This window comes from Babylonia areolata, chromosome 1 (assembly GCF_041734735.1).
Source record: "Babylonia areolata isolate BAREFJ2019XMU chromosome 1, ASM4173473v1, whole genome shotgun sequence".
Classification (NCBI taxonomy): Eukaryota; Metazoa; Mollusca; class Gastropoda; order Neogastropoda; family Buccinidae; genus Babylonia; species Babylonia areolata.
The window spans coordinates 66,121,809-66,144,308 of NC_134876.1; the positions used below are offsets into that span (position 1 = coordinate 66,121,809).

The 22,500-nt window shown below is 45.5% G+C and overlaps 1 protein-coding gene across 1 annotated transcript in view; it reads left to right on the forward strand.

Annotated features, from left to right (window-relative positions):
• The window catches only part of LOC143293160 (vascular non-inflammatory molecule 3-like), an 11,108-nt gene extending 305 nt beyond the window's left edge, over positions 1 to 10,803 (forward strand). Inside the window, exons 2-7 of the mRNA XM_076604085.1 lie at positions 1,946 to 2,161; positions 4,836 to 5,020; positions 5,787 to 5,927; positions 7,442 to 7,592; positions 8,406 to 9,051; positions 9,324 to 10,803. Coding sequence (XP_076460200.1) covers positions 1,964 to 2,161; positions 4,836 to 5,020; positions 5,787 to 5,927; positions 7,442 to 7,592; positions 8,406 to 9,051; positions 9,324 to 9,529 — 1,527 coding nt within the window. The 5' untranslated portion in view covers positions 1,946 to 1,963 and the 3' untranslated portion in view covers positions 9,530 to 10,803. The remainder of the gene's footprint in view (positions 1 to 1,945; positions 2,162 to 4,835; positions 5,021 to 5,786; positions 5,928 to 7,441; positions 7,593 to 8,405; positions 9,052 to 9,323) is intronic.
• The last annotated feature ends 11,697 nt before the right edge of the window (positions 10,804 to 22,500 follow it).

Here is a 22,500-nt window from a genome sequence, read left to right on the forward strand (position 1 = left end):
GATGAGGTGTTTTCGGTGGGTTCTTCCGGTAACTTTCTCTACAATAATAAAATTATTTATAAACAAACAAAGAACAACAACAACAACAAAAATCAAACAAAAATACCGTGTTTCTTTAGTATTCAATCTGTCGGCCGCCATAACTGACTTTTTATTATTATTATTAAAAAAAAAAAAAATAATGGTATGGGATGCACACTGCGGTGGGCTTCTTCCCCCCCCCCCCCCGCCCCCCCTGTACTGTGTGATGAGTCAGTGGTGAGCCGCACAGAACTGTTCACTAGATTCTGTCGGTTGTGTGTCATTTGGCTCAATATCTTATGAGCGAGCATTATTTCCCAGCATAGTGTCTGTGCGTCTGCCTGTCTGTTTGTTCATCTGTCCGTCTGTCTGCCTCTGTTTCTCCATCTATTTTGTACGTTTTTCTCTCTCTCTTTTTCTCTCTTCCTGTCTGCCTCTGTCTACTTGAGGCGCAATTGAGAACTGTACCCCACTGACATGAGGGCTGTAGGTAGGCCATTGTCAATAGAAATTGCGTGAAGCGTCTCTCTCTCTCTCTCTCCACCAACATTAAAAACAGATTTTCTGTAGATTCAGCAAGAACCCCCCCCCCCCCACGCCCACCCCCAAAGTCAATATCTCAATCCCAAGAACTGACTTGTTCAAATCCAGTCTGGTTTACTATGGAACTCACTCCCAGAAACAATTAAACAACACCATTGCCCAACCACCTTCAAAACACACTACGTTTCTGACCCTGTGCCATAATGTGTTATGTAAATCGCTCATTATATTGATACTGTTCGTCACATGTGTACGGTTGACTGAGAACTTCCCTCACCCTCCGTCCCCCATTCTGGTCTATGGTGTGTTTGTTTCTTTCATTTTGTTCATTTTCCCCCAATGCATTGTACCAACACCATGCCTGTGCCTGTATGTGCATGTGTTTAATCTTTTAAAAATATTTTAAAAGGTCAATTGTTTAAAAATTCTCCCCTGTTATGTATGTCTACTAATACTATGCTTTATTTCCATTTAGTATTGTGTAGTGTAGACCCTGTTCAGGGCGGGGACTGGATGTAGAAAAGTACACCAGTGCTTATCTATTATCCTCAAATAAACGAATTTTGTCGTCTTGTCTGTACTTGAGGCGCAATTGAGAACTGCTCCCCATTGACATAAGGGCAGTACGTAGGCAAACGTCAATAAAAAATTGTCTGAGGCGTCTCTCTCTCTCTCTGCCACCTACAAACAGCAGCACTGGAAATGCAGTTGCAATATATATATTTTGACACAAGCCAGTGCTTTCTTCCCTCCCAGCTGCTACTGTTTTTGTAGTATGAAGGGAAAATGTGGCAGTTGTTCTTTTAAAGCAACATTTTATTTTGTTCCTTCTTATGGGTTGATTGCACCTTGCCGCCACACCTGAACGCAACAAGTGCACCGTTCGCGAAAGGGCAAGCAGTGGTATCATTGTTTTGCAAATTAATGGTGATGATGGTGGTGGTGGTAATAATAATAGGTGTTGTTATTGCTACTACACAACTACTTCTACTGGCATTCAAAGGGTAGACGCCGTCCAGATGACTGCCGCGAGAGGGACTGGGTGTGTTATTCTTGATCATTGCAGCACAGCATGAAACGCGTGGCAGTGCCTTTGCAAACAGGCCTACATGTATTGTCACATAAACATACACAGTTGACCTATTTAGAACCCATGATATACAGTCATATAATATTGACAGACTAAAAATAGCCTCAAAGAACGAGAAACGAGCACGATTCATTTAAAATGTAGCTCTACCGTTTCGGTACAATGCGTTCATCGTCTGGAGCAATTATGCAGTGTGTGTGTGTGTGTGTGTGTGTGTGTGTGTGTGTGTGTGTGTGTGTGTGTGTGTGTGTGTGTGTGTGTGTGTGTGTGCGTGTGTGTGTGTTTGAACAGTTTCTTACAAGACACGCAATGCTGTGGGCTCTTGTCAGCATTTTCACCACAGTGGCCTATTCCCAGAGGCCAGAACTGCCTGGTTTCACAGCAGCGGTATACGCACACAGACCTATAATTCCCCCTCCTGTAAAAGTGCTGCGGGACGTTGCCATAAAAAACATGATGAAAAATATCGACATATACCGCCAGCAGGCGAAACTGGCAAAATCCAAGGTAAGTGTGAAACTTCAGTTTCCTCAGTTTGCTAACTCAATTTCGTAGTCACTCTCAAAACAGATTTCTTTGTGAGAAATTCGGGCTGCTGTCCCCACCAGAGAAGAGTGTCGTTGTAATCATCCGTCACTCAGTTTCTCTTTTTTTTCTTCTTCTCTTTCTTTAGTTTCTCTTACAACACACACACACACACACACACACACACACACACACACACTGACATGCGTGCACGCGCATGCATGCAAGCACGTACGCGTACACGCACTTACAAACACACACACACACACACACACACACACACACACACACACACACACACACACACACACACACACACACACACACACACACACACACACACACACAAGCAAACAAAACACACAAACAATAGATTCGGCACTGTTCACATGTCAGGGACAAAAGATTCGGCACTGTTCACATGTCAGGGACAAAAGATTCGGCATTGTTCACTGCATACATTCAGGGACAAAAGGTTCAGTATTGTACACTGCATACATTCAAGGACAAAAGGTTCAGCATTGTACACTGCATACATTCAGGGACAAAAGGTTCAGCATTGTACACTGCATACATTCAAGGACAAAAGGTTCAGCATTGTACACTGCATACATTCAAGGACAAAAGGTTCAGCATTGTACACTGCATACATGCATACATTCAAGGACAAAAGGTTCAGCATTGTACACTGCATACATTCAGGGACAAAAGGTTCAGCATTGTACACTGCATACATTCAAGGACAAAAGGTTCAGCATTGTACACTGCATACATTCAAGGACAGAAGGTTCAGCATTGTACACTGCATACATTCAAGGACAAAAGGTTCAGCATTGTGCACTGCATTGTCGTAAACCGCAGAGTAGGGAAGACAATAATTATTACTATCAGAATTTGTGTTCGTGTGCCTTATGTCTTTCTCACTTTCTTACTCTCTATTTCTCTCGCTCTGCGGTCTTACGCCAACATTTTGATTTAAACCATGTATTTCAAAACAAATTTTACATATACAAGTTTCTAACAACAAACAATACTGCACACACAGTTACCTGCGAATTACAACACACCGTGGACAATGACGATAACATCCTAACAATTGTTTGAACAGTCTCTGCACACACTGCAGTTCAGTCAAGCAATGTATGAATTTATGCAAATTAATTCAATTGTCAAGTCTCTCAGCACTACTGTGCCACACACTCGCCGAACCGGGCGTCGAGCCAGTCACACACATCGAAGCACAGAATGCAGTCCTTTGTCTCACACAGCTTCCAGCGCCGTCACCAGAGGCGAAAAAACCACGCCATACAGAGCAGCCTCTCCACGCCGTGAACGCTTGTGCACCCGTCCGCGTCAGCTCAGACGGTATTTCTTTCCCCTGAAACCCATGTGTGTGAATCAAATCTCCTAATAATACATATGTAATATTTCCGCGCTTTCATTTCAAATTCCATCACCATTGCTGTCTGCTTTTTACACTGGTAACAACTTTTCTTTCTTGAAAACATTCATAATATGGATAATTTCTTTTTCACACCTATCAATTACAGTAAGCATATCACCACAAATGAAACTCACCGTCACATTCGCAAAACATTCGCTCTCCATTATTTAACTTCATTTTAGTTGCACAAGTAAATTTATCATTGAAAATTATTCAAAGAGGTTTTTTCCCTATCCCAATTCTATTGTGCATTCAAAGAAAAAAAAAAGAACATATTTACAGGTCAGCCCAAGGTTTCAATTGAATAGTTTCAGTTTCAGTTTCACTTTCTCAAGGAGGCGTCACTGCGTTCGGACAAATCCATACACGCTACACCACATCTGTTGAGCAGATGCCTGACCAGCAGCATAACCCAACGCGCTTAGTCAGGCCTTGAGTGCATGCTTACATATTTGTGTACCTATGAAAGTGGATTTCATTTTACGTAATTTCGCCAGAGGACAACACTCTCGTTGCCATGGGTTCTTTTTCAGTGCGCCAAGTGCGTGCTGCACACGGGACCTCCGTTTATCGTCTCATCCGAAAGACTAGACGCTCAGTTTGATTTTCCAGTCAAACGTGGGAGAAAGGGCGAGAGCGGGATTCGAACCCACACCCTCACGGACTCTCTGTATTGGCAGCTGAGCGTCTTAACCATTCTGCCACCTTCCTCCATTGAGGAATAAATCTGCAGGACCATTAATTTTTGAGCTGCAGATATCTGTTTCCCAATTGACTACCTCTTACCTGCTCATACGTGCTCTTCAAATCGCCAAACTCACATGCCGGCCATTCAGAATTAGGAAACATCACCCAACCAGCAAACAGGAATTGGAGCCAATGAACAACTGCGTTAAAATAGATGCCTACAGTCAACAACAGTCTCACTGAGACTAAATTTCGTGACATGCATAAACCCAGGGACAAAAGATTCAGCATTGTTCACATGCCAGGGGAAAAAAAAATCGGCTTTGTTCACATACCAGGGACAAAAGATTCGGTTTTGTTCACATACCAGGGACAAAAGATTCGGCTTTGTTAACATGCCAGGGATAAAAGATTCAGCATTGTTCACTTCTGACATACCTCGGACAAAAGATCCAGGGTCAAAAGATTCAGCGTTGCTCACTGCATATGCCAGGAACTAACGATTCAGCATTGTTCACGTGACAGGGAGCCCACATCGTGGTGTACCCGGAGAACGGGTTGTACGGGTACCGGTTGAGCCGCGATGCCATCCGCCCCTACCTGGAACCTGTTCCCGAACCCCAGGACAGCAGCCACCCCACAGTCCCCTGCAGCCACCCGGTCAGAGAGGGCCCCTCCGAGGTCTTCACCGCCCTCAGCTGCATAGCCAGGTGTGTGTGTATGTGTGCGCGTGTATGTGTGTGTTGGACAAACTGAGGGGCCAAACCTAAAGAACTGGAGCATGACGAGTTTATTCCATTCTCTTGTCTCTCTCTCTCTCTCTCCTTCCCTCTCTGTCTACATATCTATCTATCTATAGATAAACTAGCCATCTATCTTTATCGTGTGTGTGTTTGTGTGTGTGTTTGTGTGTGTGTGTGTGTGTGTGTGTGTGCGCGCGCGCGCTCACGCGCGGGCGCGCGTGTGTGTATAATGTGTATGGGTATGTGCGTATTTGTGCTTGCCCTTATTTGTGCTTGTGATCGCGCGTATATGTATGTATTTGTGTGCATGTGTCTGTGTGTGCGCGCGCGTATATACATACATTCATACTTAGGCCCTATGTATCTCTCTCTATATGAATTTTTCTCTATCTATCTATCTATCTATCTATCTATCTATATATATATATATATATATATATATACATATATCACTCTATCTAACTAACTAACTAACTATATATATATATCTGTGTGTGTGCGTGCGTGCGTGTGTGTGTGTGTACGCGCGCGCGCGCGCGCGTGTGTGTGTGTGTGTGTGTGTGTGTGTGTGCATATGTATACGTGTATGTGTGTCCCTGGTTTTTTTGTGTGTGTGCGTGTGTGTATGTGTGCGTGCGCGTATATATATATATATATATATATATATATATATATATATAACCCCGCGTTCGCCCGTGCGCGTGTATGTGTGTCCTGGTGTCGCCGGTAACAGGGAGAACGAGCTGTACGTGGTGGCCAACATGGGGTCCATACAGTCCTGTGAGGACAACGTCACGGGCACCTGTCCCCCAGACCTCCATTACCACTACAACACTGACGTCGTCTTTGATCCGTCCGGGCAACTCATCGCCAGGTCGGTCGGTCTGTTAGAGCGGAGTTCAACAAACTTTTGACAGAACAAAAGAAAACAACGAAACAACAAAACAGCTACAACAACAACAACAACAACAAAAAACACCCTTAAATGAGGTGACATAGTTGAGGCTTTGGGATATTGGTTCGGTGAAGGTTGCGCGTGCGTTGTTCGAGGGGGTGAGTTCTGGCTGTCTGTATGTCTTTAAAAAAACATTTATTGCAAATTCGTAACAAGAAGAAAAAGCAACACACATACTCAAGCAGTAACTGTTTGCGGACGCGCGCGACAAACATGACAAGCAGCTCCTAGTCCAAGGCATATCAGTAACAGAGCACAACATACAGTTCACAGCGTGGTTAATAACAAGGTGGGTTAAGGTTGCGTAGGGGTTGTGTCTGTCTGTCTCACTCACTTTCTGTCTTTGTCTATCTGTCTGCCACCCATCTCTCTATGTCTCCGTTCACCCTCTTCTCCATTTCTCCTCTGTCTCTGTCTCTCTCTTTCAATCATCTAACCGATTTTGTAGATGAACATCATGAATCGCGCACGTGTATACAAAGCATTAATGATTCATATTATAATTTCGACACTCTTTTCTTTTTCCTACCGATTTTCTTCTCCAAAAATATTGTCACATCCATGTTTACCCCTCATCTCCTCTCTCACCCATCACCTTAAATCTCAAGCTTGTTTTTCCCCAACACGTGACATACTTGAAAGTGGATCATGTAAGCCCATGTTTGTCGTATGACCGTGTAACTGCATGCATGGACTTGTTTGTAATGTTCTGTAGATTTTCTTCAGTGACATCGAATCCTGTTCGTTTCGGTTTTCTGAGTGGTTAATCAATTTTAAAGAAATTACCTGGTAAGCACACTGTCACAATTTTGTTCAACTGTTTTTTGAAAAAAATCTTCCCGTTCCCAGATCTTGTTTGAAGCCGATCAAGTTCTTCTGTCATGTTGAACATAATTATGCCAGTAAACCTTTGCTTTGTGCTGCTTTCACTTTCGACTAGCACTGTCATGTGTGCTGTCACTGGTGAAGTGCATTAGGCTGAGAAAGGTTGAAGGTCCCTGTCATGTATAACACCTATTAACGGGAAACAACCCAGGACAGTAAGAATGTTTGAGCGGCCGGAGTGATGGCCCTGGAGGGGAGAGAGTCAAGATGGCATTCATAAAGTGGAATAAATCTAACGTTCAAGCTCCAAACTAAGTTGGTGTTACTGTCGGAATGCATGGTCTACATAAACCTTGTGTAAAAGACATAACAGTCCCACAGCCTTTTACGGCCATCGGGACAGGGAATTCACACCCACCATGTCTAAGGATCGGCATAGGAAGGCGGCCCCAGTCATCTCCTGTGTGCCCAGGTACCACAATCGTATGTGTGGCTGTGACAGCTGTCAGGGAACCAGATGCTGTGTGTGTGCCCAGGTACCACAATCGTATGTGTGACTGTGACAGCTGTCAGGGACACAGCTGCTCTGTGTGTGTGTGTGTGCCCAGGTACCACAAGCGTGCCCTGTTCCGGGAGCCGCAGTTCGACGTGCCTCCTGTAGAAGTGGTCACCTTCGACACGCCCTTTGGCCGCTTTGGCCTACTCACCTGCTTCGACATCCTTTTCTGGGACCCTGCCGTGCGGCTGGTGGAGGAGCAGGTAAGCTCACAGAAACAGCATCAACAGCATCATGATGACCATCATGATCATCGTCAACAGAAGCAGCAGCAACAATGACAACACAGCACAATACTGGCTGGAGAGTTCAAATCTTTTTTCTTGCGCCCTCCCCCCTGTCTCGTTTAAAATACCACGGTATCAGATTTATTCTATGATGTACGTTTGAGCTTTAAGTGTACATTTGGAGAAAACGAACATTCCATGTATGTGTTTGTCAATAGTCTGCTGGCTTGTGCTGTGGTGTCCACATTTTATTTTTTGGGTGATTGTGAAAAGCAGACATGCTCTTTTGATCTGTTGTAGCTCCTGTGAGCTTTGTTGGGCCTGGCTCTGATGGATTTTATTTCTCCGTGTGTTGAGAGGGCGGGACATTTACTATCATTTCGTTTTCCATTCTGGTACGTTTTTATTAGACATGGGAACGAAATCTACAACCCAAATCCTCAACAACTTGACCGTAAGGGCGTCAGCCAAGAGGTTGTTAAGCTCCACTGTACTGGGGGCGAAATACGTCGTTTTCATCAAATGGAGACAGTCGGGAGTACCACAGATTCACCCTGATGACATATGTTTTGGTCCAACGGCCTCTTTCTCTTATTGGGACGTCGGCACACATTGTACATTAACCAATGAGGCCTTATTTTACCCTGCTCAGTGTCGTTGCTGATTTACTATTATTTATGTATGTTTTTTTCTGTTCATATATGGCCTGTGTTATCTAGTGAATCCTTATAGTAGTTTGTTTATTGTTGCCACTCCCCCAACCACCACCACCACAACCCACTCCCCCAGGGCATTGACCACGTGGCCTTCCCCACGGGCTGGATGGACAGGTTTCCTCTGCTGACCGCTGTGGGCTTTCACTCCGCCTGGGCCAGACGTCTTGGGGTCACCCTGCTCACCTCCAACCTCCACCTGCCCGAAATCAATGCCGTGGGGTCTGGGGTGTACACCGCCACAGGCCCTCTGGCGGTCTACTACAACCACACCCCGGGCAGCCAGGGCCGCCTGGTCATCGCCCACGTCCCTCCAGCATCGTCGCAGAGGTCATGTCCGAGAAAGCAGGGTGCCAATGACATTGATCATTCTGAAGCTGGCATCTGTTTACCACACCCACAACAAACAACCAACCAAACATTGCCCTCCTTCACAGTGAACATCGCCCACGACCAGTTCCAGATGGTGTTGATGGACGAAAGCTTGCAGTCAGGTTCTGTGTCAGTCTGCAAGGGCGACTTCTGCTGCAGTTTGAGTTATGAACGGAAACCGCCCTGGTACGGGAATTTTGCTCTGGGGGCTTATCAAGGCGTGCACCGGTCAGCCAGGGACTGGCATTACGAGGCGTGCCTGCTGGTGCCGTGTGTGGACCGTTCCCCCGCCACCTGTGGTCAGCCCACTTCCGTGTCCGGCACAGTTTTCTTCGGCCTCGCCCTGTCAGGTCAGTGCACTGTTGGGGCTTGCTGTAGTGCTTGTGCACTCACATGCTGCATCTGGATTACCCTTCTTCTTTCCTCTTTTGCTCAATACATATTGCGATACATATTGGCTATATGTTGGTAAAATATCTTTCCTCCAACTTTAGCAGACGTTTAACAGCTACATCTGTGTGTGTGTGTGTGTGTGTGTGTGTGTGTGTGTGTGTGTGCGCACATGCATGCGCGTGCACGCTTTCCTCTGGAACGCGCAGTAAAACACATTCATGTTTTACAGGTACTTTCAGCACGACCAGCTATGTGTATCCTGAGGTTCTTGTGTCAGTGAACGGTCAGATCGCTCTCCCGCCTCCCCCGGCCTGGAGGACGGACAAGGACGGCACCCTGCGGGCCTCAGGGCTGACACATCCTCTGTTGGTGGCAGCACTGTATGCACGGGACTATACCAAGGATCCACAGCACCAAGCAGGTCACAGTGGCTGACACGTCCATGCTGGAAGAAAAGCGATCTTGTGGATGAGTGCGCTGTCTACCAATCTAGTGTCTTCACTGACATAATCACCGTGTCCTTTCAGTCATGCATGGTGCTACGCTGATTTAACATTACCATTCCTGTTGCAGAGAAAGCTCAGCCTGTTTGCCATTGTGACTGTCGTCATGAAAACATCTGAGCGCTTAATTCTGCAGTAAAAATGAACCTGTGTTCCCCTAATATTGTGTTCCTCTTCAGTTCGCCTACAGAACTAACAGAGGCCATTAGCATTGGTCTCTACCACTTCCTCAAACACCTTGAATAAACCTGACAGCAATGTCAAGATCCTTTTTAGTGTTTACAGCTCTGCATTAAACACAGTAATACCATGAAAACTGTATTTCATGTTGAAAATATCTCGGTGCCCAAATCAGTTTGTGCACTGACGGATCATTGATTTTCTACGATGCAAACAACAAGTTGTGTAAGTTGGTGATCTCCCCTCATCCATCTGTATTCTCAACGTAATGGCCCCAGAAGGATGTACCTTATCCCTACTGTTGTATTCGTTTGTTTACACATGACTGCATGTGTACCTCACAATTAATGAAATACTATGGTTAAGTTGTGAAAGACACTAGAAGGGCTGGTTACGAATAGTGACGAGTCAAGATACAGGGAAGAAGTACTGGAACTTATTAGCTGGTTTGATCAATACAACTTAGAACACAGTATATAAAAAACAAAAGAACTGATTTTAGATTTCAGGTTGACAAAGTCTGACCCTATACCAAATGTCACTAAAGACCAGCAAGAAGAGATTATCAGTGAATTTATATTTCTGATCATTTCTAATGATCTTAAATGATAGTTGAAATGCGGATTAAAAAAAAAATCATATATCTCACAACAACAGCACCTATACTTTCTTCGGCGCCTCACAACAGAATCATAGTTAATTTCAACACAGCTGTTATTGATCGACAGCGTGATAACCTTCGCTAGCACTTTTAGGAAACATTTCTGAGGCCGAAATTACGGCTGTGGGCAGAATTGTGAAGTGAAAACAAAAAACAAAAACACCACCAACAACAACACAACTGCCACCAAGATTATCGAGTCTCCTCTCCGTTGGCTGGATGACACACAGTGAACGGCTGCTCAGAACGGCAAAGTCATTCATTAGAGATGAAGCACGCCTAGTTTACAGAATCTTATTAAATGCTTCTTCGGATCGTCCGTAATGAAGAATAAGGACCAAACCAATTGTTTCACCGACAGCTTATTCACCAAGAAGCAGTCAATGCCCAGTCTCTTGAACCAACTCGAAGTGAATAATACAGCAACCATGTAACTGTTAAGAGCCCCCGTATGTAATGTGTAATGCATGGCGTACATTCAAGACAGAATTCACGTTGTATGTATACTCTCTCTCTCTCTCTCTCTGCGCGCGTTTGATGTTTGTGGGCGTACGTGTGTGTGAGTGTGAGCCTGCGCATGTATAAGCACTTGTTTATGGAGATGCATACATATGTATATACATATTTTACTGAATTTGTTTTTGTATATTATTTCCGATTAATGTTTGTATTGCTTATGTAAATACCCCCCCCCCCCAACCCTCCCAACCCTCAGTATTCCTTTATATCCCGGTGCACTTGGAAATAGCGATATCATATTTCATGACAGTAATATTCAAATATAAAAGTTAATCAACACACACACACACACACACACACACACACACACACACACACACACACACACACAGACCCACATGACTCTACCCAGCCCCCAATGTACATGGGTATTACGTACTCAAGATATATTACACGAAATAAGATGTTTGCTTCAAACACAGTTAAAACAACATTTTCTTTCGGTTCATTCAAATACACTGTTAGTAAACAAGGAGATGAAATGACAGTAACTAAATGATAAAACTTTTATCTCGTCAGTCTCTCCCTGTCTCTCTCTCTCTCTCTCTCTCTCTCTCTTTCACTCTGTCTCCATCTGCTTATCTATTCATCTGTTTTGTTTCTTCTAATTGCAGTTCTTTTCGGTAAAATCATGTCTGTTGAAATGGACAAGAATGTTGTCAGTTGCTAAAGAAAATTACTTATCAATTATACACACACACACACACACACACACACACACACACACACACACACACACACACACACACACAATTATTCACGTGTTTGTTTTCTTTTAATCTTTTGACACCTCTCACTCTTCCTTTTTTTCTCATCTAATGTCACTTAACGTGAAATCAGTAAAATTGGAAAGGTTAGTTCTTTGCACGCACACACAGACACATGCACGCGCACACACGCACACACACGCACACACACACACACACGCGCGCACACTCCCACACAGCGCGCTCTGTATATCGGTTTAAGTATTTCATTTACTCTTATTCCGTTCACAATGGTTGTTCCCTGCGGTTCTTCAACAGCGTCGTTGCACAGTCAAAAGAATGCTATTATTTTTCCAATCTACCTTCGAGGACACAAACAGCAGGAGATCTCAACTTTCCTTTTAGCATGGAAATCATCTGAATGGCGCCACCAGGTGCGCCGAGCCTTATCTTGCATGAAAACGTTCAAATTCCCAGCACATGAAAAGGTTAAAAATCCCAAACACATGAAAAGGTTCAAAACCCCCGCACATGAAAAGGTTAAAAATCCCCAACACATGAAAAGGTTCAAACCCTCAACACATGAAACAAGTTAAGAATCTCCAACACATTCAAATCCTCAACGCATGAAAAGGTTCAAATCCTCAACGCATGAAAAGGTTAAAAATCTTCAACACATGAAAAGTGTAAACACATGAAACGATTCAAAATCCTCAACACATATTTAAAAGGTTCAAAATCCTCAACACGTGAAAAGGGTAAAAATCCTAAGCACATGAAATGATTCAAAATCCTCAACACATATTTAAAAGGTTCAAAATCGTCAGCACACGAAATGCTTGGAAATCCTCAACATGAATAGTATCAAAACCTCCTAAGAGAGCAGTCAACGAGGCACACTCTTGTCACAACAAATATTCTGATTTTCCGAAAGGCGGCTTCCATACAAAAGACAAAAAGGAACGATGACAAGCTCTTGGCATTTTAGCGGGGCATCTGTCCACCTCTTTGTTATCAGTCATCTCTGGGGTTTCAGGTCTGAGGTGTTGCTGATACTCACACATCGCGCCAACACTGTAACAGCTACATAATGATCACACAATATAGGCAAGATGTGTCTCCGGAACTTCGCTGTCCACTATTGAAGCATCCATCACCCCCGAAAACGGAGTATGGCTGCCTACATGGCGGGGTGAAAACGGTCATACATGTAAAAGCCCACTCGTGTGCATACGAGTGAACGTGGGAGTTGCAGCCCTCGAACGCAGAAGAAGAAGAAGAAGAAGAAGAAGCATCCACCGAAACAATCAAGGTGTCTGCGGTCCAGTTATTGGGTAGACGAAAACTGTTTCCAGATCTTCCTGCGCATTGGAACGATGTCTGGACGTTCGTTCTGACGTGTAGACGAACACACCAGGTTCCCAGTGCAACATACCTTGACACACTCGAAAAACATCATGCTAATAAAGGAGTTAATGGCGGCGAGGATGTGTTGGGGAAAATAAAATCCACAGTAACTGGGAAACAAGAGTGAATTGCTGGGCGAGCAGTCCTCACTCCTACAGCATTGACGGAGGCAGCAGGACAGGGGCTGCGGATGGTCAGGGAGGGGACTCCATGCCGATGTCTTGGCGGAGCGGAGAGTCCTGCCCGTCCAGGGAGGTGCGGTAGTAAATGTGGGGCAGGGTGCGGGCGTCCTCCTCCCTCAGCAGCTCCTGAAGACGATGAGAACTGACGATGTCTCCCAGAGGTCGACCTCCATCCTGCACGCGGCTGACCCCTCTGCCCCCTCCCCCCTTCCTCCTCCGTCTGCCCCGTGTGGCCCGGACGCTGTGCTGCTGCTTGGCGTGGGTCATGCCGTCGTCCTGAGCCTTGTCTTTCTCCAGCTTCTCTTCAATTTGCTTCTCCAGCACACTGCAGTCAGGCGGCCCCTTCACGTCCGTGGCCCGTGGCGGCGTGAGGTGGGGCAGTTCTGCATGGACACCATCAGCTTCCGTGCCACCTGACACAGGGTCTGCTTTGCCGGCGTCTGTCTTGTTGACGTCTGTCTTGTTGGGGTCTGTCTTGGTAGGGTCTGTCTTGTTGGGGTCTGTCTTGACAGGGTCTATCTTATTGGGGTTTATCTTGTTGGGGTCTGTCTTGGTAGGGTCTGTCTTGTTGGGGTCTGTCTTGTTGGGGTCTGTCTTGGTAGGGTCTGTCTTGTTAGGGTTTGTCTTGTTGGGGTCTGTCTTGTTAGGGTCTGTCTTGTTGGGGTCTGTCTTGTTGGTGTCTGTCTTGACAGGGTCTATCTTGTTGGGGTTTATCTTGTTGGGGTCTGTCTTGTTAGGGTCTGTCTTGTTGGGGTCTGCCTTGGTAGGGTCTGTCTTGGTAGTATCTGTCTTGTTGGGGTTTGTCTTGTTGGGGTCTCTGTTGTTAGGGTCTGTCTTTGTAGAGTCTGTATTGTTAGGGTCTGTCTTGTTGGCGTCTGTCTTGTTGGGGTCTGTCTTGGTAGGGTCTGTCTTGTTAGGGTCTGTCTTGTTGGGGTCTGTCTTGTTGGTGTCTGTCTTGGCAGGGTCTATCTTGTTGGGGTTTATCTTGTTGGGGTCTGTCTTGTTAGGGTCTGTCTTGTTGGGGTCTGCCTTGGTAGGGTCTGTCTTGGTAGTATCTGTCTTGTTGGGGTTTGTCTTGTTGGGGTCTCTGTTGTTAGGGTCTGTCTTTGTAGAGTCTGTATTGTTAGGGTCTGTCTTGTTGGGGTCTGTGTTGGTAGGGTCAGTCTTGGTAGGGTCAGTCTTGGCAGGGTCTGTCTTGGCAGTGTCTGTCTTAGCAGGGTCTGTCTCGCGATCCGTGTGGGGGTTGGAGGTGGGAACGGTTGAGGTGGGGAGGGTGTCCCTGCGGGGTAAGCGGGAGGGAGAGAGGTCAAGGTTGTCCTGTGAGGGGGTGGACCTCATCCGGGTGGAGCAGTACACCCGGGAGGTGGTGATGCCCTTCAGTCTGGCGCAGGCCTTGTACCTGGCACACAGCACGGGGACAGCTGGTCACCACGGCACGAGCTGGACAGCACAGCATGTCTCTCTCTCTCTCTCACGCACGCACACACACGCATGCACACACACATGCACGTACCCACACTCACTGTCTTTGGCCTCAACCCCCCAATTGATGACCAGTGCTTCTTTGGCTTTTTGTGAACTCTAAATAGGTACATAAATAAATGAATGAATGAATGAATAGATAAATATATAAATAAATGAGTAAATAAACGAAAAAGGGGATGGATGAATAAGCAACCCCCCCCAAAAAAACAACAACAAAACAACAACAAACAAACAAAAAAACCCCAAACAAACACAGCTGACTCTGGATACGTCGATCCGCTGGGAAAAAAATGGACTCGCGCAAGGTTAAACTTATGCAAGATAAGACGAACTTTCTGAAATGAAATCGACATATCCAAGGCATGGAGTAATCGATCTTTTGTGAAAGAAAGTCGAATTATAGGAGGTATGGAAAGTTGGAAAACAAACAAACAAACAACCCCCCCCCCCATCCCCCGAAAAACAACAACAAAAAACAACAACAACTGTAATGCTACCGATTGATTACTATTTTTCTTGTTCTTATTTAAATGAAGATGTAAAAAAACAACAACAACAAAACAACAACAACAAAAATCATTTCTGCCTGTGTTTTATTGGCACATGCATGTTAAACCCTATTTGGCTATTAGATTTGTTTATTAGTTAACATGTGTCTATCTATTTGATTTATTGCACCCAGACCACCAGTCAAGATCAACTACAGGGATGGATATTCACCACCCATCTTGCTTCCTGTCAGGCCATGTAGCAATACTGAGCATAACCAGCATTCCCAGTACACAGACAGCAACCCCTGTATTGTGCATAAACAGTATTTTCTGTACATTGATAGCAGTCCATGTACTGTGCATAAACAGCATTTCATGTACATAAATAGCAGTCCATGCACTATGCACAAACACAATTTCCTGTACATAAACAGCAGTACAGGTCCTGTGCATAAACAGCATGTTCCATACATAGCAATCCATGCACTGTGCATAGATATCATTTCCTGTATATAAATAGCAGCCTCTGCCCTGTTTATAAACAGCATTACCTGTGCATGTAACTGGTGAAGGAAGTGGGATCTTTCCCCCTTTCCCCTCCATCCAAGCTCCGTGACGTCAGCTGACCAGAATCCACGGGCGGCAGTCTGAAGAACTCGGACTCCAGCAGCTCCGTGCCGATGTCCTGAGTGCTGGCTGTCCTGGTGGCTGGCTGGTTGTGCTCCGGGGATGGAGGGGGACGAGGGGGTTTGGGTCTGCGGTGTACAGCTTTGGGTTTGAGAGGGAAGCTGTCGTGGATGTGGGGCAGACCTTCCGTGGAGGATCCTGTGAACCACTCCATGCTGTGACCGCTCCCTGGGTCTGGGGGGTGAGGGGGGTTAGGAACAGCTCCACACCCACATCACAGGTGCCACTCCATGGGTTGGTGAGGGGGTGGGGGGTGGTAGGGGTTATGAACAGCTCCACACCCACACAAAGGGTTGCAGACGTGTTTATTCCTTGCTGTCACTTGTACACTGCCACCAGCATTGGATGAGCGTGGGCCTCTTCTGCTGACCCGCTAGATTTCAGGCCAAAATAGTTTGGTGCAGAGAAACAAACAGCTGTCTTTCATATTGTTCTCAGAACACACCAGTGCTGGGGTTCAGTGTGACTTAAGGCACTGATGCTACTGTACAGGTATACATGGGGCTATAGTAAAGCGGGTGTCTCATACACGTGCATCAGCGCCACATGAGGCAACGTCGACACCTCCCACACACTCTGGCACGACTGTATCTCCATTCCTCAGGGGGTATAGGTGGTACGGGCAGTTACCTCACGCACGTCGAAGTCAACCAACACTTCAGTTGTTCTTGTTTCTCTGTGCTGTCTGGCACTTGCTAATGCACATAATCTCTTTATTCTTTCTCTCTGTCTCACAAATGGTGTCTTTCTACCGTCTGGAACATTCTGAATATGCAGCAATCTTGTAATTTTTCCTGTTATCATTAAACAGACAATACATCTGAAAACAATGTTTTGAAACACCGGCGTCCACTTACAATGTTGAGGTTAATTCGACGTAAACACTGTTGACAGTGACTGTGTGAGTAAAGCACTCAGACGGCAATCAGGACCAGGGGCTGAGCACTGTGAGCCGTTTTGCTGGCCACTTGGGGAGTTCTCAGTGACGACCAGTCCCGGCTACACACTGACAGCAGGGTTGGCAGTGACGGGGATTTCTCTGCCAGTCGATTGCATATCAACAGACCAACATTGGCACTGGACGTTCTGCATGACTTGGTAATGACCGTGAAACTGACAGTGCGAACACGTCATGTGTATTGTTGAATAATTAGAGATTATTTAAACCAACACGTCACCCACTTTGCAACAGTCGCTGTTACAAAGGCGCTGCCCTCAAATGGCGCGTGACCAGTGGCCGTGCGAGTTGGGCAGAAGCCTGTTCCGGACAGCAGACAGACCCCCTCTCCCCTGTACTGCCGCACAGCTGGTGGGATCAGGCGTGCTGTACAGTCAGTCAGTCAGTGTGTGCATGTGCACCCTGGCCGTAACAAAGCATCGCTCCACTCTCCTGCCCACCTTCACCTCCCCACAGCAAACAGTGACGAGGTGTCTTTGGCAGGAAAGCAGCGTTGACAGCACTGTACGTCCCGCACCACACGTCGTCAGCCTGTGTACACACGTCCCGCAAACAGCAGGCTTTCACCTCCCACGGTGATACCGCTTTTATGAGCATACAACTGTTTGCTGACAAACCACTCTGAGCCCTTCCTGTCCCCAGCACGGCGAGAGTTTTGGGCGCATTAATGTCATGCATAAGACCCATCTCCCCGCTCGGACCATAAGTGGTGGATATAGCTGACAGTTGGAACCCTCGGCAGGCGGGTGTCGAAAACCAACTGTATGGCTGCTTTAATTCCAGAGGGATGTGTAATAATCAAGATAATGGAGATCAGGGGAGGAAAATGATGGGTTTCTTGCAGTGTCTGTATATTAACGGAACAGCTGGAAGGCAGGGAACAGCTGGCTGCAGTTTTTCTGTCTGTGAAGACATAAACACACGGCTGTACACACCCCATACGACGCTTGCCTGTTTTTACAAAGCAGCCTTTTGTCATGGTCTCTTCTCGGGTAAGCTACAGTCTCTCTGTGTCAAGACGGAGGATGAATACGTAGGGATACTGTGGTGAGGATGCAAAATGGACAGAGAACTCGATGAGAAAACTGCAAGGGTCTGGACTGTTACATCCTCCACTCCCATTACCACCCTTATCCTCCCTCCCCGCCCCCTTGCTCCTTCTATACATTTTGAGTGGTGATCTCAGTGCAAGTCATTTGAACATGGCAAGAAACCAAGGTCACTTGTGCCGTTGGAATTTAGACTGAATCTGAATCAATAACACCGTGCCATCAATTTTGATTTGTACAGTGTTGCAGGCGCGCTTATTTGGAACTGAAAATAAATCAAATTGGGTAACACAGGAAAAGAGAAAGAAACAGAATTCCAGTTGTTCACGTCTCCAGTCAGGCCAATCCGGCTACAGTAAGGGTCCCTGGGGAAAAGCCCCACCCAGCACAGCCCCTACCTTCGCAGACTCCACTTGTGGGGAGAGGATGATAGTTCAAACTGATAGCGAGTGGAGCTCCCGCTTTAAGGATGCCAAACAAGGAGCTTCAGCAACTGTAAAGAGTTCCAAAGAGAAACTGTTACTGAAAAAAAAGCTTTCTTTATAATATTCTGACCCGAATGAAAAATGTCTGAATTTCTGCCCTAGTTCTTGTACTTTCTGGTTTCAAATTGTCGGCTGGTCTACTGTCCACAATACTGTTGATGACGTTATAGTATTGTTAGTGCAAATGAAAGAACCCACAGCAACTAGAGATCTGTCCCTGGCAAAGTTCTAGAAAGTGAAGTACACCTATATGAGGAAAGAAGCATACAAACGGGGAAACGAAAAAGAAAAGGTGGCGTTGAACTGCGATTGCGCGCAGTTCTGGGGAAAGCAATTTGAACATCACTCAGAAAATCAAGTGTGATAAGAAAACAATGCAGTACAATGATACTGCACAGTGCAATAATAATACTGTACAGTGCAATACAACACAATACAAAGCAACAACGCGATGCAACGCAACGCGATGCAACAAAACGCAACGCAACTCATCGCAACGCAGTACAACACAACACTACTAAACTCAACACAAAACTACAGAACGTAATGCAAACGCATAAAGAACGATGGATTCTATGTTCTGCAGACTTGCCTTTAAACTGAATTAAAATAAAACAGATATCAAGAAGACTGGAGACTGTAAAGTCACACCCATTGAGTTTTCAGGATGTTAACACTGGTTGATTAGCGCGCGCGCACACACACACACACGCACCCCCCCCCCCCCCCCACACACACACATTCTGTGCTTGTTTTCATGACAGAAAAAAGGGGCGGGGTTGGGGGGGGGGGACTGAAAAAAACAACAACAACACCATAATTTCTTCAGGAAACACATCTGGTGGATGAGCCTTCACAGATACAACAATCCTAAATTATCACCCCCGTCTAGCACACAATGTGCTTCATTTATAAATATTCGCATATGTTCAGATATTTTGTTTAATCATTAGTCACTCACTCACTGGATAGTTATTCAAGAGCTCAGTGATGTGGAGGAAACTGTGTGCAGAAAGACATGATCTTATTCACATTGTGCGTTTGCTTCTGGTGAACATGACAAATTACACTGATTTATTATATTATTATTATTATTATTATTATTATTATTATTATTATTATTATTATTATTATTATTATTAGTAGTAGTAGTAGTAGTAGTAGTGCTATTAGTGTTGTTATTATTATCAGTATCATGATGATTATTAGCATCATTATTAGTATTATTATTGCTATAATCATCATCATCATTGCTATTGTTTGTTTGTATTATTTGTATCAGTATCACAATTCTTCTTTTCCTTCTTGTTTTGTGCGTTTGCTCGATTGACAGCTCCTTCTTTGGGGGTCTAACATCAATCGGCTATATTCTGGGTCTTAATTCCTTCATCACAGGAACCATTTAAAGCTTCCTTGATGTGACCGCTTTGAAGCTACGACGGGTTTTCTTTACTTGTCCAGGCTGCGCGTTAGGTCCTTCACTGACGATGATAACCCATTACCAGTCCGGCTCCGGCACAGCCGGACAATTCCTTCAGCCCCATTCGTTCAAAGACTCGTTCGCCGACGAGAGCTAAATGGATCTGTATCTTTGTGGCTTGGATTTCATGGCCCCCCCCTCACTGTGTCTGTCACAGTGTATGTCTGTCAACACTGGCCCGGCCTACATTCCAGTGAAGAAAGCGGTGTGCTGGCCGGTGTGTGTACTTTGTTTCTATTAAGTTGCACAGTTTTCGAGAGAGACGGTTTATTGCAAACACTCTGGCAAATTCACAGTTCGCAACGTGTGACAGACCGTGTAGTTTGACTGCGGACACTTTATTGCATTTATTGTCGTTCTGATAATGGCGTATCGTGCAGAATGCGTTACTGTCAACAAAAACGTAAAGGAAATTCTTGTAGCTCAAATAACAATGACACAGGTGATCACCAAACTTATGGAACGTTTTGGACCGACGAAAAGCAGCCGCGGCACCTGAGATGGGTACCCTTCAAAATTAAGCCAGAAGGGACAGTGAGTCCCAAGATTTTTTTTTTATGTTAACATGATTTGTCGTGATCTATACACTCTAAAGCACACACACACACACACACACACACACAAAAATACATATGACAAATTTGTCAGGTGGGGGGTGGGGGTGGGGATGAAAGGTAGACCATTTCTCCTGACCGAGTAACACCTAGTTACCTAACACACACCCCGGTATTAGTCACACCCCTTTCACTCCACCCTGTCCATTGCTCTGTCTCCCCGCACCCCCTTTACCCCTACTCACCCATTTTGTCACCTCTCCCCCCCCCCCCACCTCTTTACCCCAGACTTTGCCCCCTTTCCTTCCTCACCCACGCCGCTCACCCCGTACCAACACTCCTCGCCTTGTTGTCAACAAACAGAAATCCTGACAGTGAAACACGTAATGGGTGCAGGGGAGGGAAGGGGAGGGAGAGAAACACCACCAGCACCACCATGAAAATAGTTTTGATATAAAAATAACAACAAACAAATCATCCTTCACAGTATGTGGGGGAGGGGTGGGGTGGGGATGGGGATAGGTGCAAGAAGTGTAACTGAATGCGTTGGTGTGGTGTTTGGTGTTTGTGAGCTTTTCGTTTGTGATTTCATGTTGTCTTTTCAATGATTATGGTCAGTGACTGCGTCAGTAAGGTTGTGTGTGTGTGTGTGTGTGTGTGTGTGTGTGTGTGTGTGTGTGTGAACGCTCGCGTGTGTGAAAGAGTGAATAGATGAGTGAGTGTGTGGGGAGAGAGAGAGAGAGAGAGAGAGAGAGAGAGAGAGTCTATTACAAGTGTACGAGAGAGAAAGGCTGTGACAGACAGACAGGCAGAGAGACGAAGGAGCAATGAGGCAGACAGAGACCAGCACAGACAGAGAAGTGGCAGAGTGTACACACACACACACGGTATCAAAACAGATCACATCGCCACGGGCATCTTGCCTTGCCTTCAGTTCTGACTTTGTTCACACAGTATCAGTATCAGTATCAGTAGCTCAAGGAGGCGTCACTGCGTTCGGACAAATCCATATACGCTACACCACATCTGCCAAGCAGATGCCTGACCAGCAGCGTAACCCAACGCGCTTAGTCAGGCCTTGGGGGAAAAAAAGGGGAAAAACAAGAAAGAAAGAAAAAACCAACAACCACAAACAAATAAAAAAATATCTAAAAAATAAAATAAAATAAAAAGAAATTAGTAAATAAATAAATAAATAAATAATAGATAAACACATACAAAAAGAACTACTACTACTACTACTAATATTTATAAGGCGCAAAAACTTGATGAAGTCAACTATAAGCGAACAAAAAAAGAAAAAAAAAGAAAGAAAAGAAAAGAAAGACGACAACAATGATGATAAATAAGCAAATAAATGTAAAACATGCAGACACACATTCACACATACACACACATATGTATAACAGATATGCACCAAACATGCAGTTTCACAGATATGAAAGCACAATCAAATACACATAAACGTACATGAGCCCCAATACACACACACACACACACACACACACACACACACACACATTACCCTGCACCCCATCTACCCCCCTCCTCCACACACTCATTTCTAGGCTACGTATCGCAGCTTCCACGGCACACACACACACACACACACACACACACACACACACATACAGAGGCACACTTGTACAAGCACACACACATACGCCCATATCCCCCAACCCCAACCCCCCACACATATATACAAAGATATATACATATATGCACACCCGCACGTTCCAACATTCCGTTGCTCCCATAGTGTAGGCATGCATACACACACATACCTCAGCCTCTACCCCCCCCCCCCCCGGAAACCCCCTCCCACCCCCTACACGTGCGCACGTTCACAGAACTCTCCTGACACTTGTGTACACTTACAACCTCGCGCATGCACACACGCACACAAACAAACAGCCCCACACAGCCACACAAACACACACATGCACACACGCACAGAGGCTGCCACTGATTGGCCGCAAGAGGGGTGGGAAAAGATCTCTGATGCCAAGAACGTGTCGTCTAGTGTGTTGCTCAGTCTATTGTATTTGAAAAGCCCAC